This window comes from Cervus canadensis, chromosome 5 (assembly GCF_019320065.1).
Source record: "Cervus canadensis isolate Bull #8, Minnesota chromosome 5, ASM1932006v1, whole genome shotgun sequence".
NCBI classification, from domain to species: domain Eukaryota; kingdom Metazoa; phylum Chordata; class Mammalia; order Artiodactyla; family Cervidae; genus Cervus; species Cervus canadensis.
In genome coordinates this window covers 3,774,415-3,795,159 of record NC_057390.1, presented here as the reverse complement: position 1 = coordinate 3,795,159, position 20,745 = coordinate 3,774,415, and the positions used below count along the sequence as shown (strand labels likewise).

At 43.2% G+C, this 20,745-nt stretch overlaps 3 protein-coding genes across 7 annotated transcripts in view; 2 read left to right on the top strand and 1 right to left on the bottom strand.

Moving 5' to 3' along the window:
- MGAT4A (alpha-1,3-mannosyl-glycoprotein 4-beta-N-acetylglucosaminyltransferase A) overlaps window positions 1-7,205 on the top strand; it is a 122,430-nt gene extending 115,225 nt beyond the window's left edge. The window contains exon 16 of the mRNA XM_043467882.1: window positions 131-7,205. Within this exon, the coding sequence (XP_043323817.1) occupies window positions 131-157 (27 nt within the window). The 3' untranslated portion in view covers window positions 158-7,205. The remainder of the gene's footprint in view (window positions 1-130) is intronic.
- Window positions 7,206-7,837: 632 nt separating this feature from the next.
- On the bottom strand, window positions 7,838-16,674 carry UNC50 (unc-50 inner nuclear membrane RNA binding protein). Of its 5 annotated transcripts, none has more exons than XM_043467887.1 (6): window positions 16,521-16,674; window positions 15,172-15,455; window positions 13,637-13,757; window positions 9,728-9,867; window positions 9,538-9,639; window positions 7,838-8,174 (listed from the first exon to the last, which is right to left on the bottom strand). In XM_043467887.1, the coding sequence occupies exons 2-6, from the start codon at window positions 15,449-15,451 to the stop codon at window positions 8,038-8,040; spliced, it is 780 nt and encodes a 259-aa protein (XP_043323822.1). In that variant the 5' UTR covers window positions 15,452-15,455; window positions 16,521-16,674; the 3' UTR covers window positions 7,838-8,037. The 5 variants fall into 5 exon arrangements, with proteins under 5 accessions (XP_043323822.1, XP_043323824.1, XP_043323823.1 ...); XM_043467889.1 differs by lacking the exon at window positions 16,521-16,674 and adding an exon at window positions 16,320-16,501; XM_043467888.1 differs by lacking the exon at window positions 16,521-16,674 and adding an exon at window positions 16,032-16,303.
- A 55-nt stretch (window positions 16,675-16,729) lies between these two features.
- LOC122441399 (cytochrome c oxidase assembly factor 5) overlaps window positions 16,730-20,745 on the top strand; it is a 30,807-nt gene continuing 26,791 nt past the window's right edge. The window contains exon 1 of the mRNA XM_043467890.1: window positions 16,730-16,925. Within this exon, the coding sequence (XP_043323825.1) occupies window positions 16,827-16,925 (99 nt within the window). The 5' untranslated portion in view covers window positions 16,730-16,826. The remainder of the gene's footprint in view (window positions 16,926-20,745) is intronic.

Sequence of the window (20,745 nt, the reverse complement as noted above, 5' to 3'; positions counted from 1 at the left end):
ACATGAAATCAGTGAAACAGCTTAGATTCTACATTTTTTTTTTTTTACAACATTTGGATTTCATACTTAAGATCTTTTTCGAATTGAAAATTGATTGCCATATCATGCTGTTCACTATCTTGTATTTCAGATCCATATTAAAAAAGTCACAAACTGACCATCTCCTAAGAAACCAACACATTTTTTTCCCTGTGAATTTGTTGATTAAAGACAGCTGAGCACGTACGTTTTTTTGGTAACTTGAATTCTACCTCTCGTGAAATCTACTGTAGATAAAATGATTGTCATATTTCCACTTGGAAAATGAATCTCCCACGGATAGTTATATTCATTTGAATCTAAGCTGTCCTCCAGTTTTAACTCAACTCAAACGTTTTACAGTTATGACAGCCTGTTAATATGACTTGTACTATTTTGGTATTATACTAATACATAAGAGTTGTACATATTGTTACATTCATTAAATTTGAGAAAAATTAATGTTAAATACATTTTATGAAGGGGGTACTTTTGAAGTTCATTTATTTTAGTATTATAGACCCTCTTTTATAGATGATCAGGGATTATATATATATAAATATATAAATATACCTAAAATGTTATGGAGTTAATTTATTAGAAACACTTAAGAAGTACATATTTTTGTGCAGTAAATTTTTGACTCAATACTTTTTTTGAAAACCAGTTACCTTGCTTTTTTAAGTTCTTTCTATATTTTTCTTTGGAAATGCAAACATTACAAGTTAATGCCATTTTTCAAATGCACTGCCATTTAAGAATGATTCTAGATTGATTTCCTAACTGAAGTACTTTTATAATCACAATGATTCTGAGCAAAATATTTTCAAAGCCGTTTGTCATTCCTTAAAGCCAAGATTTTAAAGACCAATGTCCTTCTTGAGGGTTATTTTACTATACTATGTATGGTGTATAGCCACAAAAAATCAGTCTGATAAGTTTTAATGTGCAAGGGTGTTGCATTTCAACCCAAATTACCACACACTGAAGTCATTACATTTCCTCTGATATGTAAAATGACGAACTCTTCTTTCTGTATTAATCTTTGTCTAAAATCCGTGAATTAGATGCATTTTCTCTTGATGCTTTTATGTCTGCACTCATTCTGAGTTCTGACAAAATGTTTTCTAGGTAATGCTGTTGTATGAGCACAGTTGGTTTAATTTTAAAGAAAAATGTAATTGTAATGGTGGGGTTTTGGTGAAAGGTGTTGTAACAGGTGTATGTTTTTTCAAAATAATTTATTCTGTTCCAATATGAACTTGTAAGTAAATTCACATCCAAAGAGTATTTATTACTCTTAAACCTGCAATTCCACATGATGTCATTACTGTAGACAAAAATATTATCAGCCTTGGCGGTCAGTGATCTTAACGGAAGTCTTTTACAAAATTATGAATTATCAACATCAGTTCCCAATCACTGTGGTGTCCCCAGGTGGGTTGCAGGCAGTTACAGGTGTGCTGAGGTTAAATCCTCTGGGCTTTCAGAATAGCCCATGGCTAAGGCCTTGGGCACTGGAGGTTCTAGCTGGTTGCCTTTAGCTTGGAGAAGTGTCACCTGTACCCAGTAGGCTGAACAAATAGCTTTCAAACAGCCTTATTTTCTGTACAGGGTCATGCAGTGAAAAAGGATGGAAAACACAGATAGGGTACAATTTTTTCCATTACTTGAATGGTTCTTGATTTAAAACTTAAACGTTGCCAACAATGATTATTTTTATGTCAAAGTCCAGTTAAACATTTTCCTCAAGGTTTTTAAAATTTACTTTGTATTTTCTTTAATTTACCTTTTCTTCCCAACTCTCCTTGGCCCAGTGCTGGCAGGGAAACTTCACTGGAAAAGCATAGCCTCTCATTATAAAACATTGGAACCAGCTTCATATACTAAATTGCTGCTCTAACAACTCAGTGTCAGGAGGTGGAAATCTGGAGGTGGGTTTAGAACCCCCTTGTTTCTCTGCTTCCCAAGTAGCTGACTCTGACTTGAGGAAGAAAGGCCATGCTCTGAGAGTCCAGGGAGGTGACAGTAACGGCCATTCCTGGCCCTTTGTCGGGGTGTATGTCTTGAGACTGAGCCTTATCCAGGCAGCTCTGCAGAGCTGAGGGTGAAAACTTACTAGCTCATCCCTCCTGTTCCTGAGAAGAGTTTTAGCCACATCTTATCTTTCAAGGACTCCCTTGTGCGCCCCTTCCTTCCTGTGAATTTGTTACCAGTGCCTCCTTGAGCCCAGAACACTGCCTGACACGTGGCAGGTACCCAGGCAGGATCTGGGGGAGGGGACCAACTCTTCCAGCCCACACTCCTCTTCCTTTTCCTGAACTCTCTTCAGCTGCTGTCCTTGCCACACACTTAGGCACACACACACACACACACACAGAGTCTCAACTGTCTAGTTTCTTTTTGTGGGGGGTGTGTGTGCACAGACATGTACTCACTCTGACCAAACGTCAAGCGCCTATGGGCGAGCGTGTCCGTCGTGCTTCCTGTCCATCCCCTGCTATACAGGTGTCCATGGAGCCTCTTGTTTGCTGAGTTCTCCTCCCCTGATTTCCTCTAGACAATTAGCAGCTTGCCAAGAACAGGCAATTCTAGTGGTTGCCCTTAAGAATCATGTTAGCGACTGAAGTATTGGGACAGAAGATTAGGGAACCTGGAACAGAGAGAAAGGAAATACTTGCCCTTGAATGGACGCTGAACCACTTTTTCCCAAAGAGTGAGTGGGGAAAAGTGTCAAGTGGTGGGACTAATTTTACTTTTCTGTGTGCCTATGGCATGATGTCTCTGGAGCTCTGCTGTCCTCTGCAGTAGCCACTGGACACCAGGCAGCTATTTAAATTAAGAAAACATTCAGCTCTGCAGTCACACTGGCTCTCCCTTGGCTAGTGGCCACTGGATCAAACAGCACAGATATAGAACATCTCCATCATCCCAGAAAATTCTATAGGACAGCACTGTGTCAAGAGTGCTAATATGAACATTTTAGAATCCTTTTTAGAATCATTTTAGAATAATGAGTTGCAATCATGAAGCTAAAAGCAGACATGCAGAATATATCATAGTGTAAATGATGATGAGTATTTTCGGGGAGAAGAGAAAGTTGAGGACCTATTTCCAGGTTTCTGAGATCAAGTTCTAAATTCTTTGCTCTCAGTCTCATGCGTTCTTTACGGCAGTCACTGTCTCTGCTATTGGAGTCCAGTAAGATCTCCAACTTGAGGTTGAGGTTCCAAAGCTTGTGATAGGACAAGCTTTGGAAAACATGAATGCACGTGGATTATTTAGCATGCAGGCTGTAGACATGTATGTATAGGTTAATTCAACTGTTGGAGATGTCTTTTATAGCTTTTTTAGATCAACAATTGCATCAGTAAATAATTAGAAAAACTTCAGCAATGCTGTGAAGTCTTCTCTTAAATGTGTCCTAGTAATGAAAAAATTGTCTGCCAACAGTGCTGTCCTCGAAGCCAAGTGTGATTATATGCAAACAGCATGTTTGGAAAGATTGCTCTAATTAATAGCAGTGTGTATTTGTAGCAGCCAGACTTCTGTGGATGACCCCCAGTGACTTTGTAGATTTTGAGTGTATGTGAACCTGTATTATCCATAATTATGTTGTACAGCAAAAGGGAGATTATCTGGGAACAGCTAACCAAATCATGTGGGCCCTGAGTTTTCTCAGGCTGTCAGCAGAAGTCAGAGATTCAAAGCAGGAGGACTTGAGACACCATGGCTGGTTTCAGATGGGGGCAGCCACATGAGGAGAAATGCCTCTTGAGCTGAGAGGCCCCAGCTGGCAGCCAAGGGAATGGAAACTGCAGTCCTGCAGCCACAGGAATTGAACTCAGCCAGCAATCTGAAGGAGTCTGCAGATGGACTCTGCTTCAGCAGACAGGAGCCTGGTCCCCGCCAGCACCTGGATTCCAGCCTTGTGAGACCTTGAGCAGCGAGTGCAGTCCTGTCTGCCTGGACTTCTGGCCTACAGAGCTGTGAGATAATAAATGGGAGTTGTCTTAAGCTTTTAAATTTGCCATGATTTAATGCAGCAATAGAAAATGAATATGATGTTTAAAAGAGGTGAAGCAGAAAAGTCTTCCTACTTGATTCCTTCTGGTGTGTTATTTCATTTTTATTTTTTAAATTGGAGGATAACCGCTTTACAATATTGTGTTGGTTTCTGCCATACGTCACATGAATCAGCCACAGGTATACACATGTCCCCTCCCTTCTGAAACCCCCTCCCACTGTACCCCACCCCCTAGGTTGTCACAGAGCACTGGGTTGAGTTTCCTGAGTCCTATAGCAGATTCTCACTTGATGTTTACGTATGGTAATGTGTATGTTTCCATGCTACTCTCTGAATCTGTCCCACCTCTCCTTCCCCAGCTGTGTCCACTGATCTGTTCTCTGTGTCTGCATCTCCACTGCTGCCCTGCAAATAGTTCATCAGTACCATCTTTGTAGATTCCATATGCACACGTTAATATACACTATTTGTCTTTCTCTTTTTGACTTACTTCACTCTGTATAATAGGCTCTAGGTTCATCCATCTCTAGGACTGACTCAGATGCGTCTTTTTTTATTTAATAGCTGAGTAGTATTCCACGGTATATATGTACCACAGTTTCTTTATCCATTCATCTGTTGATGGACATCTAAGTTGCTTCCATGTCCTAGCTATTGTAAAAAGTGCTGCAATGAACATTGGGATTACATGTGTCTCTTTCATTTATGATTTTCTTAGGCTATATGCCTGGTAGTGGGATTGTTGGGCCATGTGGTAGTTCTATTCCTAGTTTTTTAAGGAATTGTCATACTAGCTGTATCAATTTACATTCCCACCAACAGTGCGAGAGGGTTCCCTTTTCTCCAGATCTTCTCCAGCATGCATTGTTTGTAGGTTTTTTACTGATGACCATTCTGACTGGCATGAGGTGATACTTCCTTGTGGTTCTGATTTACATTGATAATGAGCTATGTTGAGCATCTTTTCATGTTCGTTGGCCATCTGTATGTCTTCTGAGAAATGTCTGTTTAGGTCATCCATCCATTTTTTGATTGGGTTGTCTTTCTGGTTTTGAGCTGCATGAGCTGCCTGTATATTTTGGAGATTAATCCTTTGTCAGTTGTTTCGTTTGCTTACTGTTTTTTTTTCTTCCATTCTGAGGGTTGTCTCTTAATCTTGTTTATTGTTTCCTTTGCCATGCAAAAGCTTTTAATTAAGTCCCATTTGTTTACTTTTGTTTTTATTTCTATTACTCTAGGAGGTTGGTCATGGAGAATCTTGCTGTGATGTATGTCAAAGAGTGTACCACTTATGTTTTCCTGTAAAAGTTTTATAGTTTCTGGCCTTACATTTAAATCTTTAATCCATTTTGAGTTTATTTCTTGTGTATGGTGTTAGTAAGTGTTGTAGTTTCATTTTTTTTTTTACACATAGTTGGGTTATTTCTTGATAAACACATGAATGAAGTCTTGTCCTACCAGATTATATATCCAAGTCTCATCTGGGATTCTCTCCCGAAGACCTGTTAATTTTCGTTGGAAGGTTATTGGCAAAAACTTGGAGCAGCTTAGTAGCACGTTTCATAAAGGAACTGCTAGCCTGACATCACAGAAGCAGGATCTAGTAAGGCATATTTTTCCTGGAATCAGTGTCACTTTATGTTGATTTTGATTGTTCTGAGCCTGTCAGTTATTATTAAGAATGAACAGTGGTATTTTAAATGAGCTATTAAGAGGGAAAAAAAAAGTATGCCTTTGTGTAGAGATCAAATAATCTACTCTGTATTACTAAGCACAGATCAAATCCTATATGTGCTAAACAACGTTTTGTAATTCACATATATTTTCAAAAATACTTCTGCTCCCAAACTGTTAATTGCTGTTTTAATTTTGGTTTATCCATATTTTTTGTGCTTCTTTGACTATATTGCCATAGCCCTGATATAAGAAAAGTTGAATGAAAGAAAATGAGAGGCTAAAGTTATCAAAAAGTTGAAGATTTGAGTCGTAATCATATCTGAAGTCCTAAAGAGAAGGAAACATTTCTAAGCTATGGAGCAGTGTTTATAATGTGTGAGATTTAGTTTGAGAATTGTATATCTTTAATTATTAATCTTAACATATATATGGCTTAACTAATATGCTTCCTTTATTTCTTCAATGCATGTGAAACTACAGTGCTGAAGAGACCACTACAAGAGTATTACTAAAAAAAAAAAGCCTTTTTTATATTTATTTACCCATATCATCAATATCTATACAGGAACTTGACTCTTCTTACCTGAAACACTCGCTTCACCTGTTAGGGTGCTAGCTAGAGCATTTCCAGAGGAACAAACCAGAAGGGGCTGGAGCTTCAGAGTATGTGAGTGGAGAATTTAGATGGTATTCAAAAAAATGTAAACTGAGTGTTGGACTGGAAACACTCTGTGTGGAAAAACGTTAGGAACTGTGGTGCTAAAACTGTTCTAGAAAAAGGATGGTCTGTTGTGGGGAACATTCCATACTCTTGGACACGAGGAAGGCTATTTAATTCAGAGCATTAGTGATTAGCAAATTGCCCTGGAGTCAAAAGATTTGGTACTTGAGTTTGATAAGCATTCCATTATTTGTTCGAAATGCTCAGTTTGCCGAAATTTGGGTGGAAATACCTTTTGAAGACACAGTCTCAGAGCCTTAATGATGGCCGGCATCGACAGTACTGTAAGACGCACTGCCAGCAGATTTGACATTTTCCGTGTAGTCGGTCGTGTTTTCTAAGAAAGATTTTAGAAATCAGCTGATTAAATGTAACCACTGTTTCATTTATGGGATGAAAGACTAAAGCATTTCTCCTTGAGAACAAACTCCATTTGGAAAGGCTGTCTTGGCAGTTGGGGTGTCTCTGGAAGCACCCCTGGGAGACGCTGCCTGAAGGACTGCTTTTCCAGCTTGTACCAAGATTTTTTCTCCCCTGAAATATACTGTACATATTTTCCTTATAACATCTTCATTGGTCAGATTGGTAATAACTGTAGTAATATTTTAGGTCCTGTTGGATTTTCAAAGGAGGATTATTTATTTTCTAATTTGCTGCTAAAACTGAGAAGCTGATAACTGGTCCCGTCGACTGTGCCTTCATCACTGTTTCTCTGTGCCACAACCGCTCATGTGTATTTGAAATAAAGAATTTAAAAAGCCATGTTGAATTCAAGACTCCTTCTAATAAAAAACAGGTAAAACTTCATGAGTACCAAGCTTTTTTATTATTATAGTTTTAACACTGATATATAATAATAGCTTACCGGGACTATTTTCAGTTAGAAAACAATAGTAGATTTGTGTGTTTTGGAAAGTCTTTAAAGAAAGAAAGAAAAAAAAAAGCCTTAGTTGTTAAAACCCTGATTATCAGTGTTACAACAGAGGTTCACTCATATCTTATGTGGCTATACAGTTCCCGGAGTAAGAATAGCTTCTGGGGGCCTCTTCAATCTACTACATTTTGTTGGTTGGGTTTTTTTTTTTTTGGCATATATAATGGCTATTAGTGACATTTACTGCCTGTAGTTCAGTGATTCCTAAGGAGACTTTTAAAGCTTAAACTAAGACCCTGTGGCTTATATAAAAGTTTAATATGCAGCCTGTTAGAAATGGGGGTGGCTCTGTACCTTGTCAGTAACAGTTGGGGAGGGGATGGGACACATATGACTATTATCATGTGGACAGGCATTCAAAAATAATTTATGTTAAAAAGTTTTACCTTTTTATTTTCCTCATAGCCTTAGTACTTTGTGTATCATTCTGTGTGCAAATACTATGAATAAAAGGTAACACTTTAGTTTAAAAAATATTTATTGTAGAAATGTACATTTAATTAGTTTTAAGGAATGTACTAAGTATTAACATTTACACTTCTTCAAATTTGCAAACTTCATACCTTTAAGATATCTACAGTGATAGTTTATTTACAGGTTTCATGAGACATCACCACCTCACCAACACTTTGCTGCTGCTCAGACGCCGGGGCCCCCGGCTCACTTCACTCTGTACTTGTAGAAGGAGCACAGTGCGTGGGTGAAGTTCCAGCCCAGTGCTAGAGACAGTCCGTAGAGCAGGATGAGCGGTGCGAACGGGTAGAGAAGAGTCACCGTGTTTTTCAAAAATGGCAGTGCTGGAGAAGGACCAGGATTCAGGTTAGGGTGAGAGTCAGCATCGCCAGTTAGTAATGGATGAAGTGCTGAGTTTAAACCTGTGATGCTTCAGAAGCTTCCCATCTTAATGTACCAGCAGAGATGGGTGACGTTATAGGAAAAAACCAACTTTCAGCTGTTTGAGATTTCCCAACTAAGGGAGTGTCACACCTCCACTTTGAGAAGGTGAGATCTCAACTAGTATCCCAGACTTTAGGAAAGAAATGAAGCTCTCAAATATAAAACCCACCCCCAGATATCTGTGTTTCTTTCTCTCTCACTTGTGGTTTCCTATTAGTGGGTTCATGGCCCATGCATTCAAAGCTAAGTATTTCTCATACAAGTACTCCCCAAACTGAAACTGAGCGTGCCCAAACAATCTTCTAAATTGTAGGGAGTTACCAGGACAGTGATCCAAATCCACTTCCATCTCCCCCGAACTAGAGACAGAACTGCCCCAATGCCCAAAACAAGAAGGTGTTACAATTTGGGGGTGGGGGGTTCTTAACAAAGTCAAGGGGACACTCTGACCAGTGGAATGAGTCACATGTGAGTTCAAGTGACTTAGGTTTACAGTAAGATCCTAATCATCTAGAGGGACAATAAAGGAAAGGGCCAAAATACATGACACTGACAAGTCATAAGATCTCTAAATTTAACTCTTAAGAGCAGTCATTTCTTAACATATGTGAAGAAAAATAAATATGGTTCTCATTCATACTATGAAAGATGAACTGATAGCAGGATTGAATAATGAATTTATAAATATATCCTGAGCTCAGCAGAAGCTGGGCTTGATCTTCTGTGATTATCCACAGTACCTCTCACCCCTAGGCTTCTCCAGTCCAGCAGGTGGCCCGGGACCAACACAGATGTTTACAAAATGAAGAATATTTCAGAATCGTCCCCCAATCATAAAACAGAAAATATGGCAAAGGTTTTAAACATGCCCATACACTGGACCCAACCCTTTCCTCATCTGACTGACTGCTGGTAACCCAGAACCCAAAAGCCTGGGAGAAAAGAAACTTGTCATGGGTTCCTGTAAGAAACCTGGAGAGCATCAGTATGGTTTAACATGGTTCCTTGAAATTATAAAGTTTGTTATATACCAGCTATGCCACTTTGGAGAGACGGGACCATGGATAAATTACTTAATCTCTCTGGGCTTGTCTCCTCATTTGAAAAATGGGGAATAGTAAACCTGTATTATATAACTAAAGATTAACTGGGAGAATTTATGTAAAACACCAGGGACAGTGCCAGCTCCATAAAAGCTCATTGTATTACTGTTACAACTTCCCTCCCTGTAGTGTTGTCAACCAAAAAAAATCAATTACTTACCACTGTATCCTAAGAAAGTTACATAGATATAGTAGCCAACAGCAACCAACCATAAGGTATTTCCAACTAAATATCCAATAAATGTGTCTGTTAGGATGACATCTGCAGAAGAGACACGGACAATGAATCTTTTTTCAGTGGGTACAATGAAGACTTTCTGATAACAAGTTTAGAAGTAACTGCTACTTACGGTTGATGAAAAAAAGCTGTATAAAATGCAGAATGACCAGGAGAGGATAAAAAGCATTCAGATGCACATCGAAGGCATAGCCCCACTCCACATCATAGTCTCTGCTCTGCCGTTTCACTAAATACTTATTGGAGATAAACCTGAAGAAAAAGATAACATTTCTTTTATAATACAATAAAATTAACCCCATGCATATTTACTGACTATCTCCTATAGCTCAAGCATTATTCCAGACACTGGAGATATGGTGGTAAACAAATTTCTGCCTTCAATCTAGTGGGAGTGGATTGATAACAATACAGTCAGATGGCCCTATGGAGAAAAACTGAACAGGTGAAATGTTAACTATGACGAGAGTCATGAGAGTGACATCTGGGCAAAGAACCAGGGGCAGTGATGGGAACCCCTGGGGCAGAGCCTTCCAAGCAGAGAGGAGTCTTGAGCACAGAGGTGGGGGAGGGCTTGGCCTGCTTGAGGAATGGGGTAGGGGCTCAGAGCACCTGCAACTGGTGAGAAGACAGCAGGGAATGAAATGGGAAAAGAATAAGGAGCATCTTATAGACCCTGTGGCTTCTGTCAGACGTTTGGCTTTTACTCTTGGTGGAATAAGTCACTGTGGAGTTCCCAAAAGGACGTTTGACTTACTGTTTTGATGGGGTTCCTCTGGCTGCGGTCTGAGAACAGACCCTGGGGACAAGAATGGAAGCAAAGAGGCAAGAGGGAGGTTACTGTGAGGAGGAGATGAAGAGGGTGGCAGCAGCGGAGGTGCTGGCCTGGGGACGACTGGAGCTGGAGGTGGGAACAAGAGTTGAGTACTAGACAGCGGGAACCAGAGAAAAAGATTAGTCAAGGACAACTGCGACTTCTGCCCTAAAACAAGTGAAAGACGGAGGTGCCACTGAGGTAGGAGTGGCTGCACCAGGAGTGATCTGGGTGCAGGAAGGGGTGAGTACAGGAGCTTGGACCTGCATAGAGAGAAGGTCTAGAAGCTTAGAGGAGCAGTCCACACAGGGGATATACAGATTCATGTCTGCAGATGGTATTAAAAGCCATGAACTTGAATGAGATCACCCAGAGAGTGAACACAAATAGAGAACAGGTCTGCGGCCTAAGACTGGGGTCACATACACCCCGCCAACCCCCGCCCCACTGTGGAAAGTTCAGTACTGGAGGAACCAGTAAGGAAAGAGTGGCCAGCGACATCTCCAGCCACAAGAACAATCACTCAAGCTCATGCCTCTGTTCCACAGCATGGTCGCATGGTTCCTTTAAATGATGAATAAATGAAAAGACAGATGTCCAGGTAACAGAAAGACAGGTCTTCAAAGGAAAAGAACAAAAAGGATTTGTAAAACAGTTACAGAAATTCGATGGTTGCTTCTACATGTGATTTCAAAGATACTGTTAAGAAAAATGCTATGCCTACAGTGGAAATAGAAAAAGAAACTAGAGGTGTTATAGTACTAATAAAACAGTCCTATACTCAATTGTCTGAAAATGTCAAGATCCGAGTGCTTTGCTAGAACAAACTGGAACTTACCAAAACACCTTCCACTTGAGCCAAGACTGTGCTATAGAATGAATGGGGTAAGAAGAGTTTAGCTCACCATCCAAGGGCTCCCATTCAATAGTCCTGCTGCTGCCCCCACCCCTCTGCTTAGCCCTTAAACAGGTACTTCCCAGGCTTCTGGCCTTCATCCAGGTCTCATCTCTAGAACACTGACACTCCTCCCGGGAGAGCTCAAAGACAGCTGAGTCCTCCTCTCTCACCTTCAGATTAAGAATGCCAGTCACATCCTCATGTTGGCCAGACTGCTGCAGCTTCCAAGTTCCCTCCCCCAGTGTCTAATGTACCTTTATTTCATTATCATCAAGTCTCCTGAACTCAGCACGAACCACATGGAATGCACCTGCACCCAAAGCCCACATGGGCACTCCTAAGCCTACAGCCTGCAGGCCACCCTAGAGGCCCTGGGCTCCCCCTCTTTCCCACCATCCTCTACTTCTGGAATCACCACACTAGTCTGGGCTTCCTCTGCTCAAACGCAGACCACACAATTGCACCCAGCCTCACCACTCTTTCCAGCTTCTCCTCCTCCAGTCAGAAGACTTTTCATTAGTTCAGTTGTTCAGTTGTGTCCAACTCTTCGGGACCCCATGAACTGCAGCACACCAGGCCTCCCTGTCCATCACCAACTCCCGGAGATTACTCAAACTCATGTCCATTGAGTCAGTGATGCCATCCAACCATCTCATCCTCTGTCGTCCCCTCCTCCTCCTGCCCTCAATCTTTCCCAGCATCAGGGTCTTTTCAAATGAGTCAGCTCTTCGCATCAAGTGGCCAAAATACTGGAGTTTCAGCTTCAACATCAGTCCTTCCAATGAACACCCAGGATTGATCTCCTTTAGGATGGACTGGTTGGATCTCCTTGCAGTCTAAGCGACTCTCAAGAGCCTTCTCCAACACCCACAGTTCAAAAGCATCAATTATTCGGCACTCAGCTTTCTTTATAGTCCAATTCTCACATCCATACATGACTACTGGAAAAACCATAGCCTTGACTAGATGGACTTTTGTTGGCAAAGTACTATCTCTGCTTTTTAGTATGCTGTCTAGGTTGGTCATAACTTTCAAGGAGTAAGCGTCTTTTAATTTCATGGCTACAATCACCATCTGCAGTGGTTTTGGAACCCCCAGAATAAAGTCAGCCACTGTTTCCACTGTTTCCCCATCTATCTGCCATCTTAGTTGGTAGTATCCTTTTTAAGCCAGATTTTAGAATTTTAGGGGCTTCCCTTGTGGCTCAGCTGGTAAAGAATCCGCCTGCAATCCAGGAGACCTGGGTTCAATCCCTGGGTTGGAAAGATCCCCTGGAGAAGGAAAAGGCTACCTACTCCCGTATTCTGGCCTGGAGAATTCCACAGACTGTGGGGTCACAAAGAGTCAGACATGCCTGTGTGATTTTCACTTAGAATTTTAGATTACGGGTGCATTCCATTTTCTGACTACCCAGCACATACAAAACCTACTGGACTGGTCAGAAGTTACAAAGCAAAATAACAGGTTGGTATCATCAGAAGTTAGCATCTCACAATCTTGCTCAAAATGTTAACAGCTATCATTTATTGAGCACAGACTGTATGCCAGGTGCTTTTCACAGCACAAGTTTTTCAAATACCTCACAATTAGATAATTAACTTCCATCTCCCAAGAAGAACAGGGTAAATGGCTGAGCTGGCATTTGAACCCAGGTCTCTCTGCAACTCAGGTTCCAGTGTTTTCTCTGATACACAACAGCAACCACCAGCCCCCTGCTGAGCTCACCTGCATGTCCACCTCTTCCACTAACCACACAAGAGCACCCGTGAAAAAATCAAATGCCAAATTGATACTCAGCACACTATTGCTGGTACAGGAAACCCAGAGAGAGTCAGATTGAGAACTCAGTCAAATAAAACCCACTCGTGTGTCTCAGCAGGAAGGAAGCTTAACCAAAACTATCCTTTTTCATGTGCTTCATCTCATGTCAAAGATTCAAAGATTTCATGACATAACCCTCCACATTTTACCCATCGAGAAATGACCTGCTGACCAAGGCAGCAGAATACTGTGCCATCATCCAGACAAGTTCAGCAGAATTGGCTGTGAAACATTTTTGCAAAATCAGGGATTTTGTTAATACAACATAATCATGACGTCAGTTCACTTATTTGGTGCAGTTTGACAAAGCGGACCATCCCCTGAAGAGTATTTTCTGCTCTAGGTGCCAGCACAGGAGAATGAGTTATGGTAATCCTGGCGGACACAATCAGTGCTTTCAATTCATATAGTTTCCATCAGCTACTCTCTGAAGCAAACAGAGGGAGGCTCTACAGTAGCATCTGAAAAACCAAAGCTTCCGTACTTACCACATTAAGGTTGATATGAGAAGACCGACGCCTACACAGTCTATGAATACTACCCAAAGGAGCAGCTTTATCGTCTCAAAAAACCCCATGTCCAGTACAAAGCCAAATCCTATCGTGGACACTGCAAGAAAGATTTACAAGATGCATTCAGACACTTTGCTAGATTCTAAGCATATAGGTCGGTTTCTGCCTTTCAGATGCCCACTCCAGAATGGGATGCAGGTATGCAAAAACCCCTAAGCTATCTTATTAATGGATGTAATTGATTAAGAAATACAGATCGCCCTGGAACACATAACTACCACTGAGATACCTGATGTTTACTGAGGAGGCCCCTGTGTATCTGTGATTCACCCAGGTAGCCCCAGCATTCAGAATACAACCACTACTGAGAAGGCACTCAGATGTTTAAACCCAGTTAAAGGTGGGCTTCGCTGGTGGCCTAGATTGTAAAGAATCTGCCTGCAATGCAGGAGACCCAGGTTCGACTCCTGGCTCAGGAAGATCCTCTGGAGAAGGAAATGGCTACCCACTCCCGTATTCTTGCCTGGTGAATTTCACGGAGAGAGGAGACTGGAAGGCTACAGTCCAAGGGGTCACAAAAAGTCAGACACGACTGAGACACTAAAAGTGGTTCAGACCCTTTCAGTGCACTATTGGAGAACTTAAAGCAGTTTCTCAAGATCACATTAGTACTTTCAGAACCCTTACTCTGGATGGGCCTGATGAAAGTGAGAAGTGAAAGTGTTAGTCCCTCAGTCATGTCTGACTCTGCGATCCCATGGACTGTAGCCCACCAGGCTCCTCTGTCCATGGAATTCTCCAGGCAAGAATACTGGAGTGGGTTGCCATTCCCTTCTCCAAGGGATCTTCCTGACCCAGGGATCAAACTCTGGCTCTCCGGCATTGCAGGCAGGTTATTTACCAACTGAGTCTCCAGGGAAGCCCTGCATCAGACTGAGGGTGAAATGTAATTTCCAATCTCAGCAGTCCTTTTTCACAGTAAGATTGCATTTGGGTATCAGTGAATTTATGAAAAATGTGAAAGTGTTAATCGCTTGGTTGCATCTGATTCTTTTGCGACCCCGTGGACTGTAGCCCACCAGGCTCCTCTGTCCATGGGATTCTCCAGGCAAGAATACTGGAGTGGGTAGCCATTTCCTTCTCCAGGGGATCTTCCTGACCCAGGGATCGAACTCGGGTCTCCACATTGCAGGCAGATTCTTTACTGTCTGAACCACGAGGGAAGCCCCATGTATTTATCACGGCGGTTGAAAGACACGGAGTGACTCTGTCCTGTGCTTTTCAAAGTTCCAAGGAACCAGTTTACTCTGGCATCTGCTTGGGACCTTTAAAGTCAGGAGGAATATCACTCTCTTTCCTGTGAGATTTTGGAGACTTCAGAAAGGAAGACAACGGCTTCAGAGAACCCCAAATTATGACCCATAGCATGCTGACAACAGGATTCTCCAAATGACAAGTCCAACCTGAAACACTCAACTGATTTCTCAACTCTCCTGCAGATGAACACTTACCACAGAGCCAGATACTTAACAGGACCAAGAAAGCCGGGTCATCCCTGGCCCACTGATCTTTCGTCTGCTTCCTATAGTGAAAGTTTCTATAAACTCTCTGTGGGGAAGTGAATAGGTAGAGCATCTGCCAGGCAGCAAACTCAAAGTCCATCTGCCGGAAACGGAATAGCCTCCTCAGGTATTTGTAGCGTTTTGCTCCGGCTGTGTGTCTGGCTGCATCCCTGGAACTCAACACTCCGTTCCCCTGCACTGGGGAATTCACCGAAGTACTTGGTAACATCTTCCTAGATAGAAGAGGGGGGGATTATATTATTAATACAAATCATCAGAAGAAACTGCCAGCCTCTACCACCCCTCTTGTGAGTTATTTAGGAGAGAAGTCACCTTACATTTTGGACCCAATCCCTGAGAAGAGGCAGGACTCTAAAGAGAGTAAAGTTGGTTTTGAGGCTGATTTGGGAGCTGGAGAACTGCCCACTGCACTTCAGGAGAGGGCTGCCCCGTGGGCCTTCTGAACCTTCATAATAACGCTTTCACAAGGTCCACCCATTCTCTGCACTTCACATCTGTCAATCTTCAGACCTGCTCCACCTCTCCCCACCCCCTCCCACCCCTTCTCCAGAAGCAGATAGTGATGGAACCAACTCAGGCAGTCTGAATCAAAAAGTCCACCTGTCATCTGTGCTAACAATCAAGACTTGAAGGAAAAGCCTTTGCTGAAGCCGAACATAAACGATGTTCCCGACGAGATAAAGTAAACGGCTTATCATGCAAGTCCCATCAGCGCCTCACCAACAAGCAACTCGTTCATTAGCATGGGATGTAAAAACAAGGCAAAACTGAAACGTATAGTGTTTTACTTCCTGAATAGTTCATCAGGGCAACGACAGCGTGGGAGTCCAGTCCAACCAGTCTGAAGCCAGGAAGGCGCTGGTCATCGGCCGGCCTCCATGTCCCGCCCCGGCAGCCCAGTGTCGGGCTCCACTCCCTAGGCCTCCAGGACGCCAACTGCTCCCCGTCGGCTCGGGGCCTCCGGTAAGGCGGCCAGATTGAGCATAAAAACACAGGACGTCCAGTTACAACTGCATCGCAGATACAACAGTAATTTGTAATACAAGCAGGTCCGAAACACTGCGTGAGACCCACACCTATACAGACATCATTCGCTGTTATCTGAAATTCGGCTGTAACCAGCCTCCGCGATGGTGTCTGGCAGCCCCACCGCAGACCGAGCAGCCGGACCCGGGCGCGGTCACTCCAGGGCCGGGTGATGTGGGGCCGCAAGTTGCCGGAGGAAACTTGCCGGCGAGCCCGAGTAGCGCGCAGAAGGGACCGTCGGCAGGCCTCACCTGGAGACCCGCGGCGGCGTCCACTGGACTCACACACGGCCGCCACCACCGCCCAGCAGCCGACCAAGCAGCCGCTGGGCCAACTTCCCTCCCCGCTACGTTAACCGCGTAGGGGGCGCGTAGCGTCACGTGACCCACAAACGCCGCGAGCGATACCTCTCGCGTTACGTCTCTCGCAGCGCGCCCACCGGAAGTGGTTGCTACCGGTCTTTTTCCGGTTCCGCCCGCCGCGGCGTGACTGGCATCCCGAGTCTGGGCCGTCTCGGAAGGAGAGGGTGGAGGCCGCGGCCAGCTGGAGGCGCAGTCATGCCCCGGTATTACGAGGACAAACCGGAGGGCGGCGCGTGCGCTGGCGTGAAGGAGGATCTGGGCGTGTGTCTGCTGCAGTCTGATTGCGTGCTCAAGGTAGCGCGGCCGGGCGCTCGGAAGACCGAGGCCCGAAGCGGGGAGCGAGGCTGGCGGAGAGTCCCTGGCGGGCCCCAGTGGTGGCTGAGTCGTGCCTCCGAGTTCCCGGTCCTAGGTGTCCACCAACTTAATGAACTTGGGCGAGTCAACTGTCGGAACCTGACTTCCCAATGGTGAAATTGGAGAAAACGGTGCTGCCCCGTTGGGTTTTTGTAAAGTTTAAACCATCTCGGGTCTTGAAACACGGAATGCTGCTGCTCTGCTGGGTTCTGAAGGCTTATAGGAGAGTATCACAGGTTTCTGGAGCCCTGGAAAATGAGAACCAGTAAATTAGCAGATAATTACATGAACCTGGCATACTGTGTTGGCTCGTGAAACCTCCTTATTGAGTTCAGTTGTGGCTGAATAGATGCTGTATTTGCTTTGTGCTGGTCTGAACTTGTTGGCTGAGTTCTGTGTGTTCCAGGATATGCTGTAGAAGAGACAGCTTTTTTATTTTCACCACTTTGTATCTTGCGCCCCCTACCGTTGAACTTGTGGTTTTAGGTGCTGTGATGGGAGACGAGAATTTGCTTTCTTTCCCTCAATACAGCCACAGGTCTTTTCTGGAGCCAGTCTGATAGCATGCATACCGTAAGTCGTTTCCTACTTTTTGCGACCCCCCGTAGACCCTAGCCCTCTAGGCTTCTCTGTCCGTGGGGTGGTCCAGGCAAGAATACTGAAGTGGCTTGTCGTGCCCGCCTCCAGGGGATCTTCCCGACCTGGGATCGAACCCATGTCTTTTGTGTCTCCTGCGTTGGCAAGTGGGTTCTTTACCACTAGCGCCACCTGGGAAGCATAGTGAGGTTCAAAGTCGACTGGCAAACCTGGATTATGCCGTTCAGTTCAGTTCAGTTGCTCAGTCTGTCCAACTCTTTGCGACCCTATGGACTGAAGCCCTTCAGGCCTCCCTGTCCATCACCAGCTGCCGGAGTTTACTCAAACCCATGTCCATTGAGTCGGTGATGCCATCCAACCATCTCAACCACTGTCGTCCCCTTCTCCTCCTGCCTTCAATCATTCCCAGCATCAGGGTCTTTTCCAGTGAGCCAGTTCTTCGCATCAGGTGGCCAAAGTATTGGATTAAAAGCTTCAGCATCAGTCCTTCATGAATATTCAGGACTGATAGCCTTCAGGATGGACTGGTTGGATCTTCTTGCTGTCCAAAGGACTCTCAAGAGTCTTCTCCAACACTATAGTTCAAAAGCATCAATTATTCGGTGCTCAGCTTTCTTTATAGTCCAACTCTCACATCCATACATGACCACTGGAAAAACCATAGCCTTGACTAGACGGAGCTTTGTTGGCAAAGTAATGTCTCTGCTTTTTAATATGCTGCCTAATTTGATCATAACTTTACTTCCAAGGAGCAAGCGTCTTTTAATTTCATTGCTGCAGTCACCATCTGCAGTGATTTTGGAGCCCCTCCAAAATAAAGTCTGTCACTGTTTCCATTGTTTCCCCATCTATTTGCCATGAAGTGATGGGAGTAGATGCCATGATCTTAGTTTTCTGACTGTTGAGCTTTAAGCCAACGTTTTCACTCTCCTCTTTCACTTTCATCAAGAGGCTCATTGGTTCTTTGCTTTCTTCCGTAAATGTGGTGTCATCTGCATATCTAAGGTTATTGCTGTTTCTCCCAGCCATCTTGATTCCAGCTTGTGCTTCATCCAGTCCAGCGTTTCTCCTGATATACTCTGCATAGAAGTTAAATAAGCAGGATGACAATATACAGTCTTGATGTACTCCTTTCTTGATTTGGAACCAGTCTGTTGCTCCATGTCCAGTTCTAACTGTTGTTCTTGACCTACATACAGGTGTCTCAGGAGGCAAGTTAGATGGTCTGGTGTTCCCATCTCTTTTTCCACAGTTTATTGTGATCCACACCGTCAAAGGCTTTGGCATAGTCAATAAAGCAGAAGTAGATGTTTTTCTGGAACTCTAATTTTTCTATGATCGAACAGATGTTGGCAATTTGATCTCTGGTTCCTCTGTGTTTTCTAAATCCAGCTTGAACATCAGGAAATTCACGGTTCTTGTACTGTTGAAGCCTGGCTTGGAGAATTTTGAGCATTACTTTGCTAGCGTGTGAGATGAGTATAATTGTGTGGAAATTGATTATAATTTCAGCATTCTTTGGCATTGTCTTTCTATGGGATTGGAATAAAATCTGACCTTTTCCAGTCCTATGGCCACTGTTGAGTTTTCTAATTTTGCTGGCATATTGAGTGCAGCACTTTCACAGCATCATCTTTTAGGATTTGAAATGGCTCAACTGGAATTCCATCCCCTCCACTAGCTTTGTTCGTAGTGATGCTTCGTAAGGCCCACTTGACTTCACATTTTAGGATGTCTGGCTCTAGGTGAGGGATCACACCATCGTGATTATCTGGATTGTGAAGATCTTTTTTGTATAGTTCTGTGTATTCTTGCCACCTCTTCTTAATATCTTCTGCTTCTCTTAGATCCATACCATTTCTGTCCTTTATTGTGCCCATCTTTGCTTGAAATGTTCCCTTGGAATCTCTAAGTTTCTTGAAGAGATCTCTAGTCTTTCCCATTCTGTTGTTTTCTTCTATTTCTTTGCATTGATCACTGAGGAAGGCTTTCTTATCTCTCCTTAATATTCTTTGGAACTCTGCATTCAAATGGATATGTCTTTCCTTTTCTCCTTTGCCTTTCACTTCTCTTCTTTTCACAGCTATTTTTAAGCCCTCCTCAGACAACCATTTTGCCTTTTTGCATTTCTTTTTCTTGGGGATGGTCTTGATCACTGCCTTCTGTACAGTGTCACGAACCTCCACCCATAGTTCTTCAGGCACTCTATCAGATCAAATCCCTTGAATCTATATGTCACTTCCACTGTATAATCGTTAGGGATTTGATTAAGGTCGTACCTGAATGGTCTAGTGGTTTTCCCTACTTTCAATTTAAGTCTGAATTTGGCAATAAGGAGTTAATGATCTGACCCGCAGTCAGCTCCCAGTCTTGTTTTTGCTGACTGTGTAGAGCTTCTCCATTTTTGGCTGCAAAGAAGATAATCAATATGATTTTGGTGTTGACCATCTGGTGATGTCCATGTGTAGAGTCTTGTCTTGTGTTGTTGGAAGAGGGTGTTTGCTATGACCAGTGCATTCTCTTGGCAAAACTTTATTAGCCTTTGCCTTCTTCATTCTGTTCTCCAAGGCCAAATTTGCCTGTTACTCCAGGTGTTTCTTGACTTGCTACTTTTGCATTCCAATCCCCTTTAATGAAAAGGACATCTTTTTTGGCTGTTAGTTCTAGAAGGTCTTGTAGGTCTTCATAGAACCGTTCAACTTCAGCTTTTTCAGCTGAAGGCAACTGGTCAGGGCATAGACTTGGATTACTGTGATATTGAATGGTTTGCCTTGGAAAGGAACAGAGATCATTCTGTCGTTTTTGACATTACATCCAAGTACTGCATTTTGGACTCTTGTTGACTATGATGGCTACTCCATTTCTTCTAAGGGATTCTTGCCCGCAGTAATATATATAATGGTCATCTGAGTTAAATTCAACCATCCCAGTCCATTTTAGTTTGCTGATTCCTAAAATGTCAGTGTTCACTCTTGCCATCTCCTGTTTAACCACTTCCAATTTGCCTTGATTCATGGACCTAACATTCCAGTTCCTATGCAGTATTGCTCTTTACAGCATTAGACCTTGCTTCTATCACCAGTCCCATTCACAACTGGGGGGTGTTTTTGCTTTGGCTCCATCTCTTCATTCTTTCTGGAGTTATTTCTCCACTGATCTCCAG

Coding starts and splice junctions, on each gene's coding strand:
- UNC50 (XM_043467885.1), bottom strand. CDS start 15,941: ATGATAAGCCGTTTACTTTATCTCGTCGGGAACATCGTTTATGTTCGG. Junction 9,868..13,636: donor CTCATATCAACCTTAATGTG/GTAAGTACGGAA, acceptor CTTTTTCTTCAG/GTTTATCTCCAATAAGTATT. Junction 9,640..9,727: donor ACAGCTTTTTTTCATCAACC/GTAAGTAGCAGT, acceptor TCTCTTCTGCAG/ATGTCATCCTAACAGACACA.